Source organism: Montipora capricornis, chromosome 3 (assembly GCF_036669925.1).
Source record: "Montipora capricornis isolate CH-2021 chromosome 3, ASM3666992v2, whole genome shotgun sequence".
Lineage (NCBI taxonomy): Eukaryota > Metazoa > Cnidaria > Anthozoa > Scleractinia > Acroporidae > Montipora > Montipora capricornis.
The window spans coordinates 45,438,704-45,463,703 of NC_090885.1; the positions used below are offsets into that span (position 1 = coordinate 45,438,704).

General features: G+C 39.3%; 3 protein-coding genes across 5 annotated transcripts in view; 1 reads left to right on the plus strand and 2 right to left on the minus strand.

The window, feature by feature from the left end:
- The window catches only part of LOC138043268 (fibroblast growth factor receptor 1-like), a 60,024-nt gene extending 54,595 nt beyond the window's left edge, over positions 1-5,429 (plus strand). Inside the window, exon 13 of the mRNA XM_068889460.1 lies at positions 1-5,429. This exon is cut by the window's left edge and continues 667 nt beyond it. The gene's annotated coding sequence lies outside the window, so the exon portion shown is untranslated.
- Positions 5,430-10,831: 5,402 nt separating this feature from the next.
- The window catches only part of LOC138043270 (cytosolic purine 5'-nucleotidase-like), a 173,089-nt gene continuing 158,920 nt past the window's right edge, over positions 10,832-25,000 (minus strand). For all 3 annotated transcript variants that reach the window (XM_068889462.1, XM_068889463.1, XM_068889464.1), the window contains 2 exons: positions 17,078-17,196; positions 10,832-12,571 (listed from right to left, as the gene is read on the minus strand). In XM_068889462.1, coding sequence (XP_068745563.1) covers positions 12,290-12,571; positions 17,078-17,196 — 401 coding nt within the window. In that variant the 3' untranslated portion in view covers positions 10,832-12,289. The remainder of the gene's footprint in view (positions 12,572-17,077; positions 17,197-25,000) is intronic.
- LOC138043269 (uncharacterized) overlaps positions 19,565-25,000 on the minus strand; it is a 6,929-nt gene continuing 1,493 nt past the window's right edge. Inside the window, exon 1 of the mRNA XM_068889461.1 lies at positions 19,565-25,000. This exon is cut by the window's right edge and continues 1,493 nt beyond it. The gene's annotated coding sequence lies outside the window, so the exon portion shown is untranslated.

Consider the following 25,000-nt stretch of genomic DNA (forward strand, 5'->3'; position numbering starts at 1 on the left):
TCAGTTGTATTTCCTTAGCAAGAAAAAATAATCATGTACAGAAATAAATAGTTAAATCTGTCGGACAGGTTTTTCGCAAATGGCAAAAACGTCGATTTTCATAACTGAGAAACTGTCGGATAGATCTTTTTTAAAAGTTGTTGACGGTTTCGTCTTCCTATTGTTTACTAATTCCCAAAATTTTGACCCTGGTCGTTCGGCTAGTTTTGTAGTAAGCCACCTTAAATGGGCTTGATGTTTTAATTTTAGATCACTGGTAATTTATTATTACAGTAATAGAGCGGTTTTCAATTGAGTGTCGAAAGTAATTAGCGAATTGCTTTGCTTTTGCATTTACTTCACTCAATGATTGGTTGAAAGTTCTCGCGCCATTTTTTCAACCAATCAGAAGTGACACCAAAACCAATCGTTGCTTGCGCGTGCACATTTTCCCGCGCTTTGTGTCGGCTACGTGTGATTACTTCGAATTTTCATTGGTTTGCTGGATTGTCTCCGGTCTCCGTCCATTTTGATTGGCCAAAGTAATTACTTTGGTTTTGGTTTTGGTTTTACGACACTCGATTGAAACTCGCTCTAATAATAATAATAATAATAATAATAATAATAATAATAATTATTATTATTATTATTATTATTATTGTTACTATGATCTTTGTTCCTGTTGGTATGAATAATTAGCAACTATTCACCGAAGGTGAGGTGGTTAGTGGTGGATATTTACCGAGCCGCGAGGTGAATAGTTGTTTTAATATATACTAACACAGGGAGATAGTATAGCAAAAAAAAGATGATTTTAACTCATTTATTCCTGCAAAGATTACAACATTTTCGGGCGCAAATTCCGCGCGAATTGCTCGGAGGTGAATAGCAAAAGATATCCGGAGTTTGAGTAGCCAATCAGCGCACGTAAAATGTATGAACATATTTGCAGTACGCTCCAACGACCAAAATACGGCATGTCCAACATCAAATAAATGCGACCCAATTAAACTCGACGTCTGAATTAGCTGTCGAACTTAATTCAATTGAGTTCGACAGAAGAAAAGTGCGACGTTTGAATCGGGCCTTTTATAAAACATTTCAGCGTGTTAATTCGCTGAGAGCACGTCACGTTAATCCCAAACATCGCGACAAAGGTGAACTTTTTGCTCGTACATCATAATAAAGCCTAGTTTACACTGCGACAGAAGCATAAGCACAACGAAGTTCACACGTGTTGCATAAGCATGGAAGGAGTGAGTGACACAAGCAGGCGCAGTTAGCTCCAGAAAAAACTAGCTGGAGAATGGGACGAGCAACGTTTCCAAAATGGCGGACGAAGGAGAAATGCTCCTCGTACTATTACACTCCTTCTGCTTCGTAGAAGAAGACGACGGCGACAAGAGAGAGAACGAGAAAACAGATTGAAGAGGTCGTGTTGGGTATTTTCTAAGGGATATTTTCCGAAAGAGAAAAGAACAAGTAGACTCAGGAACTGCAACCAGCCGACCGAGGCAGGGATAATTGCAAAGCGCCCCAGTAAGTTTTTCGGAAAAAAAAACAGTACTTTCGGACGCCATCTTAGGTACCATTAACTTGAATATCCGTTGGCATCAAAAACAGCTGACATCTCGGTCTTATGCTTATGTGTATGTTGCACCCGGTTTACACAGTTATAAACGTGACATAAGCGTAAGCATAAGAAAATGGAAACGATTCCTTTTTCGTATGCTTATGCTTATGTCAGTGCCGGCTTACACAGCTTTTGTTTATGCTTATGTTTATGCTTATGCTTATGTCACAGTGCAAACCAGGCTTCATTAATCGCATGATTTTTCTCGTGCAGTTTGAAATAAATAAGCACTTGTTATTTTGCCCTTCGGGCTCGTGCGATTTGGTTCGTCTTTGAAAAAAATTATTTTTGCTTAAAATTTATTCCAAATTACGCTCGAAATCATGTCATTACCAACACAAAGAAGATCCACTGTTTCTTGTTTCAACATTTTATTAATTTAAGAACGTGAAACCAAGAACCAAAACAATTAGCATCACATGTAACCAGAGTCAGACCTTTGACCTTTCATTAAATTGCATTCTCTCCCCGGGGGAAGGGGGGGAACTCCCATATGAAACATACGGGTACATTTTGGTGTCGTTTAGGGTTCCGCAAAGAAACACAGAATTACGCGAAGAGAAACAGAAGTCAAATTTTCTTTTTAAGTTGTTATTAGGGCATCGCGCAGAATGCCTATTGTTTTGGGGACATTTACTTACTGTACGGCAAAAATTATAGATCTGTAATATTATCGATGAAGCGTAAATTGAGTGACTCTCATTGGTCCAAATCTACGCGCGCTGTGCTCCGTTGGGAGTACCGCTTAGCTCATCAACTTGTCAGGGCGGAGCTTAAAAGACAAAGGCCACATGAGCTATTGTTCATTCTATTGTTTCCTAATGTCGCAACTTTGCAGTATGGCTGAATAAGAGCGCACCGCCAACGAAAATATTAACGTTCAATATTATAACAGATCGATTTTTTTAAAAAATTTGGCCTGCTTTATACTAGTTGTGAATAGGGCAGCTCTTACCTTCCGCCAAACCCACGGCAACGAATGTGATGCCTTCACGGGCATTCGAACCTACGAAAACTTAAATGTCGATTTTTAAATAAAGTGAATAGACTTGTTTCGCCTGAATCTGGAGTAGCTTATGATCCAAAAAGCTAGCGCGCGCGTGCCTTCTCTTTGTTGCGAAAAAAAAGAGAAGCTTTAACTAGAACATTTTGCTAAGAAACGTAAAAAAGCTGCAAGCTATGGCGCCGTTTTTAAGAACAATAACATGACTTTTGCTCGAGTATGCTAATTTGGGTAGTCGGGTCTACATGGAACGCCATTGGCGCTTTTCGATCCTGCGGCTTTCCTTTGTTCCATGATTTGTCATTATAAAATCCACAGTAACCTTCAGATACAGTATAAACACTTTTAGCTGAGAGTGACAAACAAAAGACTATGGAGAAACGTTCTCGCCCGCGTCAAGGATTTTACAAGTCCATTGAGACGCCTTCGATTCCCCGTGGCCGTAAATGTGAAAGAAAACCTGAAGATCTTGGCACCTTCGAAGCTGAGCGCATCATGGCCAAAAAGATTCTTAACGGCAGACCTTACTACATGGTCAAATGGCATGGATACTGTGCCAGCCAAAACACCTGGGAGCCGAAAGATCACCTGCCGGCAGACTTAGTAGAAGCCTTCGAGAACCCTGATCCTGATCCAGTTCGCGTAGAAGAGGCACGAGAAAGAATTGGTCTCGTATTTGAAAGAGGAATGAAAGTTCCTCTCGAATACGAAGAATCAATCGAAATAAGACACGACGTAGTGCGTTTCCTGTTTCCCAACCTGCCTAATCGGTAGCCAAGGGGCAGAACACTTGATTGTAAAAGTTCAAACACTGTGCTCGGTTGCCCACAAACCTCTCTCCATCTCCAAACTGCTTCGCCGTTTAGTTGGAAGTGAAACATTGGACTGTTTTCGTTAACAAAAGGAGGTACAATATTGATCAAAAGCGGGTGGATCGGGTTTTCGAAGAGCTCTGAAAAGAGCTCCCGATCACTTACGTTTTCGCTTGCCTTACTCATTGCGGAACTGTTTGAATAAATCAGCTGCGCCAACAAGATACTTTGAAATTCCCGATAATTGTGACTTTTTTATAGTTGAGTGGTTTTCCTGAATGGGTATTGTTAATCTTGACAGCCATTATTATACAGACCTGTGCTTAAGACAATAGCTCTTCAACCCGAGACGCACCGTTTCCAAACACAATTCCAACAAGTAGCTTTCAGACTCAAAAGGCGAAAGGTTCTTGTTGACCAATTTTCGAAGTTGAAACGGATTTTGTTCCGGAAGAGATCCATCTTCCATTTGCCGTGCGTGAAAATTCGAAAGGTCGTTTAGATAGTGAAAAAGTTGCTGTTGAAAACGGCCCCCATACAAAAAATGGCCGATTTTTGTCCAGTTTAAAACGCAAAAGGCGAATCCTTATACCTTCTATATTCACTTACTTCTCGGCTTAACTTAAATTGAAGGTACAACCTTCTTCTTCAAAACGCCGCGCGCGAAAGGTGAAGCTTTAACTCCTGGAAATCAGAAAACTAAGTTTTATCAGCCCTAGTGGGCCAATTTGGGCCCTTTCTTCTCTTATTCAGGACATTTCAAGGCACGCGCGCTTTCGAATTTGCCGCTTCACCGGTTATGAATAATTAATGATGTCCAGGCATTCTGCGCGATGGGTCAAAATTTGCTTCAGCCACGCCCAGATTGGTCTCCTTTAGGGGTCACAAAAAGCTTGAGCCACGCCCAGATGGTCTCCTTTAGAGGTTAAATTCAAAGTTTCCGACGAGCATCCCCGTCTGTTCCATATGGGAGTCCCCCCCCCCCCGGGATTCTCCCACTTAATTATTATATTGCATGGAGTTTTAAGGATATGGAGTATCTTAAAGATTTCCTTTTTCAGAGAGGAGTATTCAAACACCCAAGAAGAAAAAAAAACGTTATTTAAACTGTCACAACATATGCAATGTGATGGAAAATGCAATAAAGGCCGGGACACATTTGGCGATAAGTCGCTGCGACATGTCGCGAGGACAAGTCGCCGCAACAAATCGCCTTGCGTGACACGGTTAATTTCATGAAAATCATTGTAGCTGCGGCAGAATTTTGTCGCCGCGATCAGTCGTGCGACTTATCGCAGCGACAAAATTAGCGAAAGCAGCGTTGTCGTATCGTGTGTACACTTCCGGCAACAAGTCGCTGCGACAAAATATAAAGGAACCAATGAGAGAGCGTCATATGGTCTGCCATATTGAATTAGAAAACTAGTTCACATTCCCCCTCATACGAGATCAGTGCGTGTGCTCCGAAAAGGCGTCATGTCGCAGCGACTTGTTTTGCAAGTAGTACCAGAAACCCATAAGGGTTGAAACGTGTAACGGCCCCTCCCCTTGTGTGCTGGGAAACAAGCTTCTGAATGTTCAATTTGCTAAGTACCATATTTGGAACCACAAGACTGAGGGGTTTCCAAATATGGTACTTAGCACTGAAACATTCAGCCAATCAGTTCGCACTGAATATTCGGAAGCTGTGAAAGCGCGTTACACGTTTCAACCCTTATGGGTTTCTGGTAGTACACATGGAGCAACTTGTCGCAGAGACATGTCGCTGCGACTTGTCGCCTAGTTTGTCCCGGCCTTAATGAGTGCACCTTACAAAATTAACAGTTTTTATATAGCAAGCAAATCGACTGTGACAGCTTTTTCTCTCAATCAGCATGAATATGGTAAATATACTTCCATTACTTAGAGGGCTATACAGTGTGTAGGGGTGTTCAAATTAATATTACCTGTGACAAACAAAAGTTGATATTCATCCACAAATTAAACAGGCCTCATAACAAGTTCAAGTTCATCATTCAAAACTGTATTTATGAACATTTGTGCACACGTAGTACTATACTCATGAAGTTATTGCTCTCGTTTTCTTGCAGTGCATGTGTTTTACAGTAAAAAATATTTAACAAGTTTTCCTCATTGGCCCTTCTGTGAAATTTCGCTTACCGAAGCCAAGAAAATGTTACTTAACATCACTTTATTCTGAAAAAAACCTATTTCGGATCTACTTTCAGAATTTTTTTAAAAAGTGACCTCATTAGGCCTTTTTAATACAGTCAAACCTCTATGGAGCGGTCACCCTTTATTCAGCCGTCACCTATCGATTTCCCGAAATTTGCCGCCCATACTTACTGCAAATTTTGACCACTATGAAGCGGACGCGGTCACCTTTTGGATTTCATTGTACCGGGACTGGGTCTAAAAATGACAAGGGTGGAACCCTGGTGAGAAACTTCAGAAGCTGTACAGAGACTCGATAATATTTATTTTAAAACTGAACTACGGATGTCAGATTTCCAGCAGTTTCATTGACTCGCCGGACACAGGCTATCAGTTCATATACCTTCCCTACCTAATATAGTCAAGGAACGCGTCAGCAATAAAGCGAACTGAAAACATTTTTGCAGCTCTGAGAAAAATGGCCAACAAAACCTGAAATTGACCGAGGCAGAAATTCCATCCCCGGGAACACCAAAAAAGCCTGGAGTTTTTAATAAAACAATTATTCTACTCGGGATTGCTGGATATAAAGTGATTATAACCAACTTGGCGCGGTTATCTATCACTTCATATCCAGCGCGCCCTCGTAGAATATTTGTTAAATATCTACCAGATTTTAAACTAATCGTCTCTAATAGTGAAGAAATACTTAGCAGTATAAATGGGACGTATAGAAAACATGGACCCCAGGTCCAGGGACCACCCTTATGGACCCGGTCCATGGACCCCTTCATGGACCCGGTCCATGGACTACCCCTGTAGACCACCCGTTATATTGTAAAGTTACAAGCAAAAAAATCTTTAGACGTAAGAGAGAGTGATTGTCGCACTTATCTGGACAATTTAAGCACGAGCCCATGGCTAGGAGCGAACAACTTCCATATTAAGCCAATTTCAAGGCAGTTTTGTGGACCAATCTATTTTTAGACTACCTTTTCCGCAAGAAACAAAGACAGTCTGCGTTCGGTGACGCTATGCCGTCAATAAATCGTGGTCTGTGAAAATGTCGCTCCTAGGCTACTGTTTTAAACATTTGTCTCTGATAGACACCAATACCACCTATTATTATACATCAGACTCACTATGAAAAATCTGATTGGTCGAGAGCATTCAATCAATTCACAATAGCTTGTGAACTTGACATGATAACTGTGATATCAGCTGCAGATATTACATTTATCATGTCAAGTTCAACGTCTGCCTGGTTACTAAGCCCTTTGGAGTGTTCTCCTCAGAAACAAAATGGCTGAACGCTTCGCTTCTGAGGATGAATTATGTGAAAAATGTATAATAAAACAATTATTGAATTCGGTTTTCGCATGATATCATGAATTATCAAAACCTCGTGTCTATGTTATCTGCCGAAGCCGAAGGCTGAGGCAGATAACATAGACCTCGGTTTTGATAATTCATGATATCATGCTCAACCTCATCCAATAATTGTTTAATATGTAGTTGACCACTCCCCTAGTGGCTTTTCAGGGTGGATGAACAACACATTGTGGGGAACTTTGCCAGACTGCTTTTGCTCATATACCTACATGGTACATGCTCGCGTGATATGTACACGCAATCCTCGTCTACGCACGAATGTCTTCTCGCACAACCTTACTCGGTTAATTAAGAAAAAACAAATGACAAAATATTTCTTCGGCCATTACAGGAACCTACAGTTTATCGTCCTTATCTGAGAAGACTAGCGAATCTAACCATTTGCAGGTGTCATTACAAAGGCAACACTTTCTCCTCAGTTATTTAAAGAGCCTGTGTGTTGGTCCGACCGGGGTTTTGATCCCGCGACCTCCCGCACAGTTGTCCGATGTTCAACCAACTGAGCCAACCGCTGGGCTGCGTTGAGACCTACCAGCGTGGCATAAAACATGCCAGGCAAAAAAGGCATGCTAAGGCCCCAAGAAGACGACGTATGCAAACATGAACTGCTCCCAACTGGGTTGCTTCATAGTTCAGTTGGTTGAGCATTGCACCGGCCTCGCAGAGGTCATAGGTTCGAATCCTGTTGAAGCCTCCTGAATTTTTGCATGTCTCTGTAAGAGACAATAATTATTGCTTAAATTGTCCAGATAAGTGCCAGGATGACTTCTCTTTCTCGTCTAAAGATTTTTCTGCTTGAAACTATACAAAATGAGGGGTACTCCACAGTGGTGGTCCAAGGACCTGGGGTCCATGTTTTGTATACGTCCGTATAAATGTGGTAGCAGTTGTCATCGGAGGCCCTAAAACCCCGAAAGGGATTTTAAGCCCAATCTACCCGAAGAGGCTGCTGGTTTTGAAAGACTGTAATGATAGACATACATATGAACTGTGGAAAGAAACCTTTTGAGACTTTTAGATCATCCCAGTGAGGAACGTTACCAAGGAGAAACGAAAGGAAAGCTTGAGAAATTGAGAGTCGAACGGGATTTGTTCCCTCAGTTTCATGATAGCTTAAATTACAAGACGTTCATGTCAAAGGAGGACGTCAAAATAGCCCACCGAAAACAAACTTTGAAGAACTTGTAACCTGTAGACGATTTATCCTTCTAACGCTAGGGAAGCCTTAGCGCGTTTTAAAAATGCATCAGGAATTTTTTTTTAACAAAGATTTTCTTTCTCCGTTTCAAAAAATTACGAGTCTTATTCGTGGGAATTTTAATTCAAGGAAACAAAATTAATGTTCCTAAAGAATATTTTGGAAAGGCTTTGTCCCTTTTATGTTTCATCCAAAGAAGAAGTTGACCAGGAGGGCAATCTACACAGCGCCGATTGGTTCCTTAACACAGGGAAAAGTAAGGTGTGGCTCGTTTCTGCAGACACTTGTGGGGGAGCAACGCGTGACGCGTGACGAATGTCTGCGTGGGAGGCTAGTAATACAGGGTCAAAAAACTCGTTTGTTTGGACAGATGGCGAAGTAGAGGTTGGATTGACTAGGAATTGTATTAGAGCAAGTACTTCAATATTCAGGATATCTTTTTACTCGTAGTCGTCCTCGTCCTCCGATCTAAAGGTCCCTAATAGGGAGCTTACGAAACGAGGACGACGACGGCTACGAGGACTTCATTTAAAAATACAAATCCGCGTTATTCATATCACTACGAAACTATTTCATGTCGTTCCCCGTTAAAAATGTGTAGTAACTGACGAGGAATTAAACTGGTATGAGTGGGTTGGAAGCGTAGAGAGAGAACTGAAAATTCATCGTCATGTGCTAACGTCCTCCACAGAACCTTGAATTTAGTCATTTCACGTCGTCATTTAGCAGATGACGGCAAAGAAATGCACCAAAACGTAAAACGCACGTGCAGAGCGTACAGAGCCATTGTTTTTGCTCACTACCCTAGGGGGTAGTTTCTAAAGAAGCTGTGGTGCTGCGTCGGGGGGAAAGTAAATTGGCCACCGTACAGAGATTCTAACAGCTGACGTTTCGAGCGTTAGCCCTTCGTCAGAGCGAATCGAGGAATTGTAGGTTAAGTGTAGTTTTCATAGTAGAGTAGGAGCTACGCTATTGGTGGTAACATGGCAACGTGAAAAATAGGAATATATAAGTTAAATGAAAAGCGTTCGTTAATACCGTGAGGATTTATAAGGGTGCCGATTTGGAAGACGAATTTTTGTTCCACATGCTTGCGGCTTTCCGTCGTACCAAGATGACTATAGGGAAAGGCCGTAGATATCCATGTGTTTTTTGGAGTGGTTAGGGAGATTAAAATGACGAGCGATTGGCTTAGATGCATCCTTGTCATTCTTAACATCGGGAAGGTGTTCGCGGAATCGGTCGCCTAGTCGTCTACCTGTCTCGCCAATGTATAATTTATTGCATAACGTACAGGTTATGCAATAAATGAAATTTGCGGAGGTACATGTGAAACGATCGGTGATCTTAACAGATCGCTTAGGTCCCGATATCTTGCTAGTGTTAACTATGAAAAAGACAAGTTTTGCATCGTGAGCGCGCACATTTGAAAGTGCCGGGTTGCTCGTTAGTTTTGAGCGGGCTTCTAACTAAAAAGTTGCCTACGTTTTTGTCGCGTTTTAAATGAAATAAGTGGAGGTTGAGAAAAGATTCTACCAGTCTTGGGATCATTTTGGAGTAATTTATTAAGAATGATGCTTTTGACTGCGTGATTATGAGTATGGAAAGTGAGGGTAAATGGCATTCTGTCATCTTATCTTTTTGTGACGTTTGTAGTGCTGACTGTCGATTAAATTGTTGGGCGCGATGATGGCCCGCTTCGATCACAGAGACAGGATAGCCACGTTTTTCGAAGAACTGGCACATCTCTGATTTGCTGGAAAAATCGGATTCATCACTACATAGACGTCGAAGTTTAAGAAATTGAGAATAAGGAATGGAGTTCTTGACATGTGATGGATGTGACGATGAATACAACAAATAACTGTGAGAATCTGTAGGTCTGTAGTGCACACTGGTACATAGCACGTTGCCACTAATACAAACTTTGATGTCTAGGAAAGCCAATGTAGTTTCCGAAATTTCCCAGGTATATTTAAGAGCCGGATGAGAAGAATTGACGGGGGTTATAAATTGATTGAGTTCTTCTCTGCTGGATGAAATAGCGCCGACGCAGTCGTCGATGTAGCGGCCGTAGAGTTCTGGTTTGGGGCCGTTGGTGTTCAGCATGATCGACAGTCAGCACTACAAACGTCACAAAAAGATAAGAATGACAGAATTCCATTCACCCTCACTTTCCATCCTCATCATCACGCAGTCAAAAGTATCATTCTTAATACTTAACGATGATAATTCAGGTCGGCAGATGATTAGGAATTTCTCTTTAAGGCAGAGGCTGCAGTGGGATGTGACAACTTATCACAAAGGCTCTTGCGCATTACAGCTCCCGCCAATGCACAGCCGCTGGCTTGTTTTATTATGAAATTTAAAAAACTGATTACCCCGTGTTTTTTTTAACCTCAGATGAAAGAATGTGGCCGTACAGCCAAACGCCTCCACTTGAGAAGTGCGAACAACCTGATTTAAAACACCTAGGGGCTATGCGTCAAAACAATATGGGTCCCCAAACTTTCCTGAGCGGGGAGGGGGAGGGGGGGAAGGGTTTCGTCTCCTGCCCATGGACTATAAAGAGAATGGTCCATTTTCTTCGAGAGCTAAGTTAGAGGTGGGTGTGTGATGGCATTGATTGCTGGAATTAATCATAAATTAACAACTAACAGTGTTGTTCCTCCCTTCTTTAAAAAATTACTTTCTGTGTCATGCAAGTATTGCGCTATCGTGTAAAATAAATGCATTTACATGCCTAAAATAGAACTAACACCACACTGGCAAACATCCATAAGTTCATGAAGGTATAAATGTTGATTAAAATTGGATACAATGTCACGAAATACAATATTATGTAACAATATGAAAATAAAATTATTGTATTACACCCTCTCCTACCTATGAACCAGTTAGAATAAAATTAAATGGGATAAACCTCTCAAATCTTAAAGACATTAAAAATATCCTATAGACTACATTCATAAATGAGCACATTTACATTCTTTGTATTTATGTTAATTAAACCAGCTGCCCTCATTTTGAAACAAAATTTCTTTTGAAATTTGCTCGTCGTAGCAAGGCTAGAAAGGCTTAGTAGCATTAATTAAAACAGAAGAATATTTTATTTGGCCGCCATTATGAAAGAGGTCTATGATTGCTGCTCTTCGGATATAAAATTCTCCCATTAAAATAACGCGGTAAACAATCCTCCTCAGTATAACCTTCAGCATTTATCGTGAACAAGAACTCTTAGGTATTACTAGCATCATACAGATTAGAACTTGTTATTTGCGTATCACAAACCTGCAATCTACACGGCAAATTTGCATGGAAACAAAGTAGCTGTAACATTCTTGAACAGACTTAACTGATTAGAGTGTAATGTGAAGTGCTAGTTTTCTACCCCATATGGACCATGTGAACGTTAGCCCTACTAATGGGAAATGGGCCCACACAAGGACAGAGTTTTCCTCACATGGTCCATATGGGGTAGAAAACTAGCACTTCACAATACAATCTAATCAGTTAAGTCTGTTCAAATATAAGTGCTACACGGCCAACGTTTGCAAAACCGTAATCCTTCCTTGTACTTGTAACATTCTTGAACGACCTTTGGTGGAAGTCCGTGGTCATGAATGGTATTATCATTAATGCAAAGAAAATGATGCCTGTTATCTGCTGAGAGCATCGCAACATATCAATAATTGTGTCATCATCCTTTGTTATGTGTGCTAACAAAACATGGTCTTCTTTTAGAAACTGAATGAAGCAAATCAAGCGCTCTGTCGAGACAGCAAAGAGTTCCGTCCTAATTACCAGAACTAAATGTAGGATCAGATGATAACCAAAAAGAAGACATTTGGTGACTTCATGATTATTGGAAATGAGGACCTATTCATAAATGGATTTTTTAAGATGGCCCTGGAGGCATGTTTTAATGCAAGTAATAGACCTCTTTAATAATGGCGGCCAAATAAAATATTATTTTGTTTTAATGCTAATAAGCCTTTCTAGCCTCGCAACGAGACAAAAAAATATATATTTGTTTCAAAATGAGGCCAGTAGGTCTAATTAACCAAAATACAAAAGAATGTAAAGGTGGACGAAAATGCTATGTGGCTGCTCTACCATCAAACGCTTGTTTTTTCCTCATTAATTGTTACAAGGGGATTTGGAACTAACAAATCTTCATTTTGTTCTTCCAGTGAATTCTCATCATCTTCGTCATCGTCGCCGCACCTGTATGGTGTGCAATGAAAACCTGGACCAGAAAACTTGCTTCCAGTGGAATTGCACCTATGGAGAGTACCAGGTGCATCGTCAGAAAAGGAATATCCCCTTGGGGCAAACGCACTACTCTCTGTTGGCTCAAACAGTTCACCGGTATGTTCCACGGTCGATTCATGTGGCATCTGTAGAGAGAAACGCTTTTTTAAAATGATTTTTTCTATGCCAAAAACCAAGCAATACGCTCAACACTAAAACTGAAGATTTGTCCCCAGGCTCTTTTTAGCCTTGGGGAAAAACTTGTGTGATTGGTTGTGTGTGCTCATTGATGAGACACCAATCACACAACAATTACTTCGTCTGGTTCCACTATGCAAAAAAGTCATCAAGAAATATTGGTCTTATGTCATAATGCTTTTCATTGAAATGCTTTGTGTTTCTTCTTTGATGGGAAAGCTGTTTTTGTCCATGACTCAACTGCAACTGAAACAAATGTATATATTTGAAGTGTGGGTTATTGACGAAAGAAAAAAGTGATCCTCACACTTATCTGGACAATTCAAGTAATTGTCTCTTCTAAACACCTGAACAATTTAGATAGCTTCACCAGGATTCAAACCCATTATCTCTGCGATGCAATTCTCTACCAACTGAGCTTATAAAGCCACTCAGTGGGAGCAAGTCAATTTGTTGTGGTCATGTGATCCTGTGAAAAGGCTCCAAATATATCTATTACATAAACACCAATGAAATACCAAGTGAAAACATGATATCTTCGAACATGAAAATAACATGTTATTTTCACATGTGAAAAAGATCACTGTTGCTATTGTTGCATATGATAATTGCGCCTTTCGATGCCTTTTGTGAAATGATTTATTTCATTGGTGTTTATATAATAAATGGAACATTACATGGCCGCTTGGAATTTCTCTTCTCATGTTGAAAAATATTTCACTCGTTTGCTGTGCTAACTCATAAAATATTTTTCAACACTCAAACAGAAATTTCGTATCTCTGCGGGGCCATGTAATATCCTCTATACATTTGCAGCATGGGCTATAGATGACATAAGGGAGAAGAAAAGTTATCCTTAGAGTTACCTGGACAATTTACGTTGATGGTTTGCATCTAACGTCACAATGTAGTAAATGCCGTTGAAGCCACCTGAATTTTTCAGGTGTCTATAAGAGACAGTCACAGATAAACCATAGAATCACTTCTTGCTTGCGTTAAGAGCAACCGTTGCAACTAACTTGAAAGAAATTTTAATAACTTTCTACCCCCAAATTTTTCAAGCTACAGAAAATGGTCTGTTTTATATTTGAATTGAACCCAAAAAGTGAGCCGTGTGAACAAATTATCCAGAATCTTTGACTACTCCACACATGCAAGTATCTTCTGCCTCTGGGCAATGTTTTTCAATAGCTCATAGAATAGGGCACAGTGATCACTTTTTACATTTTCTTCCCAGCTTGTCCAATCAGCCTAACGAAATGTGCACAAAGCACCTAGGTGGGCAGTGAGTCTTTAAACAAGCAAATATTTTTATCAAAAATTTGGTTTTATCAACGGAGTTGATAATGTAAATTGGCCACCGTACAGAGCTTCTAAAAGCTGACGTTTCGAGCGTTAGCCCTTCGTCAGTGCGAATCGAGGGATTATGGGTTACGTGTAGTTTTTATATTACAGTAGGAGTTACGCTATTGGTGGTAAACATGGCAACGTGAAAAATAGGAATATATTAGTTAAATGAAAAGCGTTCGTTAATACCGTGAGGATTAAGGGTGCCGATTTGAAAGATGAATTTTTGTTCCAGATTCTTGCGGCTTTCCGTCGTACCTAGATGTTGGGAAAGGCCGCAGATAGCCATGTGTTTTTTGGAGTGGTTAGGCAGATTAAAATGGCGAGCGACTGGCTTAGATGCATCCTTGTCATTCTTCTCAACATCGCGAAGGTGTTCGCGGAATCGGTCACTTAGTCGTCTACCTGTCTCACCAATGTATAATTTATTGCATAACGTACAGGTTATGTAATAAATGACATTTGTGGAGGTACATGTGAAACGATCGGTGATCTTAACAGATCGCTTAGGTCCCGATATCTTGCTAGTGTTAACAATGAAAAGACAAGTTTTGCATCGTGAGCGCGCGCATTTGAAAGTGCCGGGTTGCTCGTTAGTTTTGAGCGCGCTTCTAACTAAAAAGTTGCCTACGTTTTTGTCGCGTTTGAATGAAATAAGTGGAGGTTGCGAAAAGATTCTACCAGTCTCGGGATCATTTTGGAGTAATTTAAAATTACTAAGAATGATGCTTTTGACTGCGTGATTATGAGGATGGAAAGTGAGGGTGAATGGAATTCTGTCATTCTTATCTTTTTGTGACGTTTGTAGTGATGACTGTCAATCAAATTGTTGGGCGCGATGATGGCCCGCTTTGACCACAGAGACAGGATAGCCACGTTTTTCGAAGAACTGGCACATCTCTGATTTGCTGGAAAAATCGGAGTCATCACTACATAGACGTCGAAGTCTAAGAAATTGAGAATAAGGGATGGAGTTCTTGACATGTGATGGATGTGACGATGAATACAACAAATAACTGTGTGAAACACTTCTAATAAAGATATTTTTGAAACACTTCTAGTTCGCAAATCCAAATGGAGTCTCTTAAGATTTTTTCACCAAAAAATGCCGTCACGACATTCACAAACTTAAATTCAATCGCAACACTAAATTTTTCAACCTTTCCTCGGAAGAGTGGGCGGCGCTTAAAAATCTTAGTAAACGCAACGACATAGTTGTCAAATCGGCCGACAAAGGCGGCGCGGTAGTTGTTTGGCGGTCCGACCTTTACCAAAAAGAAGCTTTGCGGCAACTTTCGGATACCTCGTTTTATGCCAAAATCCCTAAAGATCTCACTTCCAAAAATCAAAAACTTGTCAAAGACACCATTCAAAATCTTATAGTTAATCAAGAATTACCGGACACTGCCACTAATCTCATCATCAACACCCCTAGAACTTCGTGCATTTACTTCTTGCCTAAAATTCACAAATCCAACAACCCAGGTCGCCCTATCGTTTCTGCCTGTAGTTGCCCCACCGAACTCATTTCTAGCTACTTAGACAGGATTATGACCCCTATCGTCAAATCTTTGCCATCATACATTAAAGACAAATTAATGGTGTAGCGATGGGCACAAGAGTGGGACCCAGCTCTGCCAATCTTTTTGTAGGATATGTTGAACATCAATTTTTTAATCAGTACAACGGCCCCAAACCTGAACTCTACGGCCGCTACATCGACGACTGCATCGGCGCTATTTCATCCAGCAGAGAAGAACTCGATCAATTTATAACCTCCGTCAACTCTTTTCATCCGGCTCTTAAATATACCTGGGAAATTTCGGAAACTTCATTGGCTTTCCTAGATATCAAAGTTTCTATTGGAGGCAGCGTGCTCTGTACTAGTGTGCACTACAAACCTACTGATTCACACAGTTATTTGTTGTATTCATCGTCACATCCATCACATGTCAAGAACTCCATCCCTTATTCTCAATTTCTTAGACTTCGACGTCTATGTAGTGATAACTCCGATTTTTCCAGCAAATCAGAGGAGATGTGCTAGTTCTTCGAAAAACGTGGCTATCCTGTCTCTGTGGTCAAAGCGGGCCATCATCGCGTCCAACAATTTGATCGACAATCATCACTACAAACGTCACAAAAAGATAAGAATGACAGAATTCCATTCACCCTCACTTTCCATCCTCATAATCACGCAGTCAAAAGCATCATTCTTAGTAATTTTAAATTACTCCAAAATGATCCCGCGAGACTGGTAGAATCTTTTCGCAACCTCCACTTATTTCATTCAAACGCGACAAAAACGTAGGCAACTTTTTAGTTAGAAGCGCGCTCAAAACTAACGAGCAACCCGGCACTTTCAAATGCGCGCGCTCACGATGCAAAACTTGTCTTTTCATTGTTAACACTAGCAAGATATCGGGACCTAAGCGATCTGTTAAGATCACCGATCGTTTCACATGTACCTCCGCAAATGCCATTTATTGCATAACCTGTACGTTATGCAATAAATTATACATTGGTGAGACAGGTAGACGACTAGGTGACCGATTCCGCGAACACCTTCGCGATGTTGAGAAGAATGACCAGGATGCATCTAAGCCAGTCGCTCGCCATTTTAATCTGCCTAACCACTCCAAAAAACACATGGCTATCTGCGGCCTTTCCCTACATCTAGGTACGACGGAAAGCCGCAAGAATCTGGAACAAAAATTCATCTTTCAAATCGGCACCCGTAATCCTCACGGTATTAACGAACGCTTTTCATTTAACTATAACTAACTATTTCATTTAACTATAACTAACTATTTCATTTAACTATAACTATTGGTGGTAACTATGTTACCACCAATAGCGTAGCTCCTCCTCTACTATAAAAACTACACGTAACCCATAATCCCTCGATTCGCTCTGACGAAGGGCTAACGCTCGAAACGTCAGCTTTTAGAATCTCTGTACGGTGGCCAATTTACATTATCAACTCCGTTGATAAAACCAAATTTTTGTATACTACTTCCCCACCGACGCAGCACCACAGTTTCTTTAGAAACTACCCCTTCAAATATTTTTATCTGCTGCTATATTTAGCTGGGGGCCTTACTCACCAGTTGAGGTGGAGCTCTAAACAGGTAACTAAATGGATAATGTAGTAAGTTAACACAGGAAGCAGCATACAAATCAGCATAACGAGTAGCTTGGCTGGCAAAAAAAGTTTGTCTGTTGCCTGGAAGAAATAATGGAAAATGAGAGAATAAATTATTCACCATAATTAATCAACCTTCAATGCATACAAAATTCCAGCCTACTGGCCTTTGTAATCCACATCTTACATATAAAAACAAAATAAATTATTATGTGCACAGCAACAGTTCTGCCCTTAGAGAAAGACCCCAGTGAGACAACTTACAACAACAGATCTCTCAAAACCTTTGATCTAATACAACTATAGATGTTTAAGTAGTTGCTTGGCGACAGGCAAAAGGGCAACTGAAAACCTCAACCTATGACCGCCGTAACACCTGTCAGATGCTCTATCCATTGAGCTAAAACTCCTGGGGAGCTTGGTCCTTTAGGTTTTCCTAAGTATACCTTTAATTTTGGTTCAGTGAATTATGGTATGTATGGTGCTTGACCATGCCCATCAAAGCAGAGGTTGATTATATCAAGTAAACCGCACAGTAAAATTTTTTCTCCTCCAAAGACAAGAGTTGCACCAGAGGCAGAGGCCAAAAAAATGTGATAATGAGCCTGCTGAAGTTGTGTTTGAAATGAGTGACAACCTTGTCCAAGAGTGATCCTCTAAGGGTTTGTGATCTTCAGCAAAGTTGTCTTTATAGTACCGATATTGTCTTGATGAGTGCAGCTTCTAAGCCACAGAAGAAAGTTGCAACAGGAAGTTACAACCACCTACTGCAGATGATTGTCTTGTTAGCTTGAAGCAATTAACAAAGTTATGATGGGCTTCAGATAACACCAGAGTTCACAGGGTGGTTAGCCCATACTGGAATATCAGAGATCAAGTGCATGAAACAGCGGGCCTCATGTTTTTAGATTGTTGATTACTTTTCAAAATTCCCTCTGATCAGCCTGCTTTTGACCAAGACAGCCTTTTCTGTTGCAGTTCACTTAAAGTCCAGTCCATTTTTTTGCTAGACATGGAGTACCTGATGAACAAGTTGCTGACAATATGCCATGAGAATTATTAAACTCAAACTCACTATTGATGATACAGAGACTATTAACTTCCCTTTGGAGAGTGGCTGTTTTCCTGACACCTTCAAGATGGCGAAAGTTCTTCCCATAATTATTTGAATCTGGTGACCCAGAAATGCTTGAAAATTATCGACCCATTTCCATTCTTCCAGCCTATAATCGCATTTACAAATAACTACCTGATTTCAATCTTTTTTACAATAGCCAGTTTGGTTTTCATGGAATTCACTGTACCTCAATGGCCTTGACTCAATTAGTTAATAACATCGCTTTTTCTATCGACAACAGACAAACAACTGCTCACGTTTTTCTAGATCTCTCTAAGCTCTTTGACAATATCGATCATCATATATTTCTTGATAAACTTTACGAGCCCTCGAATGGATTTCTAGTTACCGGTATTTGACAGCCAGGAAATATTTTGTTCAATTTGTTCATAGCTGGAATCTATTACAGAGTCCCACAAGGTTCAATTTTGCGCCCTCTGTTGTTTATAATCTTTATTACTGAATGCCGATTGGCTGTGACAGCTAGAGGGCATTTTTTCTTAATCATGAGGGCATCATTACTTGATCCTGATTGATTAAGAGTTCCTCATCCAGAGCAAGCGAAGTTACAAGAGAGTCTTCTTCCAGATTGAACTACATGTACTTTTTTGTCCACATATAAAATAGAGTTTGAGCGCTATTGCTGTTGACAGCAACAATTTCATGAATTGAACTTTAACCGAATGGGAGCGTGTTGATTGTCATTTGTTGCGGCACTGAACGGACTTCGTGACTCCGGCAATTTTGTGAAAACTTTGAAAATACGCGTGATATTAATAATGATATTTCAAACTCGTGATCTTACCCTTTCCCACAGTTATTCTATCTTTAAGACCTCACTGAAAAAGTTTCTCACTGACTGAAAACTAAATTAGACTTGCCCGTCCATAGTTGAGTTAGTACCATCTTCTACTTTGTGTGAGGAAACCAAGGTTAATAAGCTCTCAGCTTCTTTTGGGTTTCCTCGCTACATCGTCTATAGATGTTTATAGGTGCAATTTTTTAAGAATTAATTCAAAACGTTGTAACATAATTACTTTTTCATGAAATTATTATAGTCATCCTTTTCGATTGTTGTAACCAACTGTAATTTATTTATTTTCTTTCTTTTTTGTTTGGCAAACAAACAAACAAGTAAATGAAATGGTGTGCAGTGAGACACCCATCCTCTGCAATAGTTATGACCTGACCACCATATCTAAATTTGCCATGGCTTGACCTTGCATACCAAACCTAGGGTGCGATTTTCTTTAAAGATACCATCACCACAATTATATGAAGACCTCTTAAGATTTATATATACTGATTTAGAGAACTGAAAAACATAACAAATTCACTTAATAACCTTTAATCAATTTTCTGCATTAGGCCACAATTAATATAATACTACTAATCCTTTATTTCAGGGATTAACATATGCAGTAAAATATTATCTCTACCACCAATTATTTCATTCAAACACGACAAAAACACAGGTAACTTTCCTGTTAGGAGAGCAATAATGTAAGTCTGACAACCAACCGGGAACTTTCAAATGTACACGCACGCGATGCAAAACATGTCCTTTAATTTATTTCTAACATGGTTAAGATTTCAGGACCGAATCGACCCTTTAAAATCACTGACCACTTTACATGAATCTCCGCAGATGTCATCTATTGCAAGGGTGGATTTAGGGGTGGGCCCGGTGGGCCTGAAAAACATTTGTAAACTTTTGTAAATGTGTGTCAGATGGTATGTCAAATTTTGTTACTTAAAGATAGATATTTTTAATAACCATTGTTAATACCGGTAAGAAATTTTATCGAACATTGTTTGAATCAACGGCCCTTAGAAACTAGCTTCAAACTGACAAACTGAATGATGTTACAGGCGTCACATTTTATTCCGTAAAAAGATGAGGGAGATGTAGAAAAAAAAAAAACGATACAAATGCATCTAAACCAGTTGTGCACCATTCTAATCTTCCTAATCACTCCCACCAAAACATGACAAAATTTGCGGTCTACACTGTATCCTTACACCATGGGAACACAGAAACACGCCAGAATCTGGAACAATAATTCATCTGTCAACTAGGTACACTCCATCATCACGGAATCAATGAACGCCTTACAGTCCATTAATTTATTCACAAATTCATGTTACCATATTTCCACCAATAGCAAAGCTGCGCCACACCTGTATAAAAACCAACTCTATTTCCTCCTAATTGTTCACTGTGGTAATTCGACCTTTATAAACACGTTTGATAAAACCAAATTTTCCACTTGGCTAGGAGTTTCTTTGTTGTACAAAATGCATACTTAACTTGCTCATGTGCCTGCATGCTAAACTGGCCAACACCCTGTTGCTACTTGTGTAATGGTCATCATATGATGTGATATGATAATTATATGATATATAAATGATATGATATGATATGATAGCAGGGAAACTAAACTTTATTTAATGAAAACCAAGTGAGGAAGTATTTGTAGCAAATGGGACGATACAACTTAACAAAAAATGCAAAACCTGTAACTGAAGGCACCTGCACATGGCACACACAATGTTGAAACCAAAGTTATAGGAATCCCTCTGTTCATTGAAACAAACCCACTTGTCACCCCAGGCCACAACCCAGTGATCACATAAAAGGGGGACTATCAAACTAGTTCCAAAGCCTTCAAAATTACTGTCAAGCCATAACATCAGCCATAACATATTTAACTGTGAATATGCATGTATAACGCACGCTTTTCTAGTGAGAATCATAGACTAAAAATAGTACCGCACACAAGGGACCCACAAATTTTCATAATTTTAGAAACAATAAATTTGATTTCAACACCTGTTGTTAGGATTGTTACCATTAGAGAAACTTAAAACGAATCAAATACGATTTCTGGTTTTCATCACTGAGAATAAAAGAATAAAAGATAAAAGACAATTTCATCTTCAGTTACACTCATGATGATGAACTACTGTACCAGTAGTTGCATGACTCTGAGTCAACCTATGATGGCTTTAACCTCCCCACAGGGCCCTTGAGCTAATAGTGCAGAACACACACTGGCACAATGTCAGGAAATCAAATGTATTGCTGTCAAGTATTTTGTGTCATGTATTGGTGTTAGAGAGGGCTTCAATTTTTGGGTTGAGATGAAACAAGATCTTCTACTGGAGCATGAGCATGATAGATAGCACAGTTATAATTGCATGCCCTTAATGATCTTTTTAGGGAGCATTCACAAAAACTTGTTGGGAGGGGGGGGGGGGGGACTGATGAGAAATTATCTGCTATCTAAAAAAATTGGAGGACCCCATCTTGCTGCATTAAATATTTACAGGGACCCCCTTTTACTATCCTTAAATTTGAGACCGCCAACCTACCTCATGGCCACAACCCAATACATGATACAAAAGTCAGTGGAACGAGCGAGATAAATTAAGGCAAAAACACCAAAAAACAGAACTATCTGCTAAGAAATGCAGAAAAAAGGCAAAGCAAACAAAGCCTTTAGAAAGCCAGCTATCTATCTCACTGATACATGGCACAACCTAACAGGTGCTCAAGAACATAAAAATCCCACAGGCCAGATCAAAGCTTTAAAAGCAGAATCACTTGCTTCTACCACTGACAAGCCTATCGGTTGAGACTAGATTTAAATTGATGCAAAAGTGTGAGGTCAAAAGGTCACATTCACATTACTGCAGAGACAGGGTTTTCGACAGTTTTGTAAAGTACATGTATTTCCGAAAGCACTGGACTTGACATTTTTGGCATCGCAAGGCGCCTTGAGAGCATGCGAGCTACCTAGGGAGGTCTGGGGGCAAGACAGAGTCAGTGGTGAAAGTTGCGAGGAACAACTTACAGAGATCACCCATACCACAGTACAGATAAGTGGCTATGAAAGTGGAGAACATGAGAAATAAGGGAACCAAGCCACCAGACACACATCTTACTTGGCATACACATACCACTATAATACAATCTAGCACTGCCATGATAAACAAGGAATCAAAAACTGCCCTCCAGAATTAACACCTGTTTTGAGTTCAAGTCAAGCAACAAGATCACCCTTTTTGCATGCTCTTACCTCCAGTGTGTCAAACAAACACTTTTTTCAAAGGAGAGAGACAGAGACCAAGAGAGTGTGTTAAGTGTGCATGTGGAGATGATCTGCATAATTAACATGCACATTTACTGCGTGTAAATAATGCAGTTTAGGCAATAGACTTTGTAGACCATACATCTCAAATTCTATACGTGATATTATAAATCAAGTGTTGGAGACTGGAATATTTCCTGATGATTGGAAAAAGGCAAAAGTACATCCTATTTTTAAGTCTGATGAAAGAAATATTCCAAGTAACTATAGACCGATTTCTATTCTACCTGCCATATAAAAAATTACAGAAAGGGTCATGCATACTCAGCTGTTAGAGTATTTCCAAGCAGGAAATGTTTTGACAAACTCTCAATTTGGGTTTACACCAAATAATTCAACCTGTACAGCTTTGATAAGTGCAGTAAACTTTTGGCTTACCAATATGGATGCTGGTAAACTTAATGGTAGTGTCTTTATAGATTTAAAGAAAGCCTTTAAAGGCCATAACATCTTACTTCGTAAACTTTCTTGTTACGGTATCAATGGCAATGCTCTTCAGTTGCTTAAATCATATTTGATTGATAGAACACAGATCTTCCCTAAATGGAGTCTTATCCACAGAACAATATGTATCATGTGGCATTCCCCAGGGTTCTATACTTAGGCCATTTTTGTTTATAATTTATGTAAACAATTTAATGTCTACAACATACAACACCTGGTATGTTTGCCAATGATATGTATATAACTATGGCTCATGAAGATATATCCACAATTGACTGTTCCTTAAATAGTGATTTAGCTGCAGTACATGATTGGCTTCAGACAAACAAATTAAGTTGCAATACCTCCAAAACTAGTTATATGACTATTGGTTCTAAATTCATGAATTTAAAGATGGATGATTGGCCAATTGAACATAAACCTTCTACTAAGTTATTGGGGGTTCATATTGATGAAATGCTAACCTGGGATGATCAGATCAAACATACCGGTATTTCATCTCGAATGGCTTGTGAATGTTGTATTTAGCTACGTGCTGACAAATTACAAAAGTTACAAAATAGAGCAGCACGGATTATTACTAGGGCTGATTACTCTATTCGATCATTAACAGTGCTAAATTCTCCAGAGTGGTCTAACTTAGAAGAAAGAGAAAAAAGGCACTTGTTAATTACAATGTTTAAAGTATTCAATAATAACTGTCAGACGTATCTCCAGGAGTATTTTCATAGAACTTCATAAGCTCACAATTATAATTTGAGGGGTTTGAACTATGACTTCCAATTACCGCTACCTAAAACGAATTTTCTTAAACGTTTTTTCTCTTATCGAGGTGCAAATGCTTGGAACCAACTGTCAAATCAAATATGTGAGATACGGGACCTTGCAAGCTTTAAACGTGCGATATCCTACATGTAGGACACATTTTACATCGCTTGGGCCAATTTTTACATGGCTTGTTTCATATTACTATATAGTAAATTATGTTTGTTACTAATTATTACTATTGTTTAAATTTCTTTGACATTAAATAATATTTAGTGCTAAGTTATACCTAGTTCATTAGTCGTTTTAACATTTATATCTTGTAATTCTTGTAATTTTTTAGCATTTATATTTTGTAATTCTTACACGGCATGTCTGAAAACCAGCTTGCTGAGTCATTTTATTTATTTATATTTGCCACACGAAACTTTACAATGATAAAATCAACCAGTAACAATATATATATACATATACACATACATATATATACACATACACACACACACACACACACACACATATATATGCATACATATACACATATATCTATATATACATATTTTTTGAAAGTGTAGCGAGGATACCCAATAGAAGCTAAAAGCTTATTAACACTGGGCACCTCGATCGATACAGGAGATCGTAAAACAAAAAAATAATAATAAATAATAGCCGGTGGGCGAGTTTAATTTAGTGTCCTATCGAGAAGAAATTTTTTTAGTGAGGTCTTAAAGCTAGGATAATTGCTGGACAAGGTCAAATTACGAGGTAGGGAATTCCAAACCTTGGGACCTTGATGTAGGATCGTAAACTGCTTAATATTAGTTCTGCAGTAATGTGAACAGTAATTGGCAGCATTCCGCGTATTATACGTATGAATTTGTTGATGAGTAGAGAAAAGATTGTCAAAAGTGTTAGGGAGTAAGTGATTATGATAAGAGTACATAAAACAAGCCACAAGGAAAGCATTTATGTTAAAGATGTCGAGGATGTTAAGGTTGTAAAACAAAGGTCCAGTATGAGCAAACATTTACTGTGCTCATTTACTGTGTTTTAAATAAAGTTGATTGATTGATTGAATAGGCAACAGACATGTACAATTCTTTCACAATGTTGAGGTGACTTGAAATGGGTTTGGACTGAATAAACATGCCATAAGAGTTGCTTGAGTCACACCACAAGAAGCAGTACAAATTCTACAAGAGGAAAGAAAAACGATGTCTCAGAAAACTAGTAACTGTTAAGTGAAAGAAAAATGTTGATGAATTATTTGAAAAAAAATTGGAAGCCAATCCTAAAAAATTTCTGGCAACAAGTACTTTACTGTTTTTCTTTTTGCATATGGCCTGCGTCACAGTTCCCTTTCAACTTGTTCAACCATATAAATTATAGGTAACAATGAACCTAG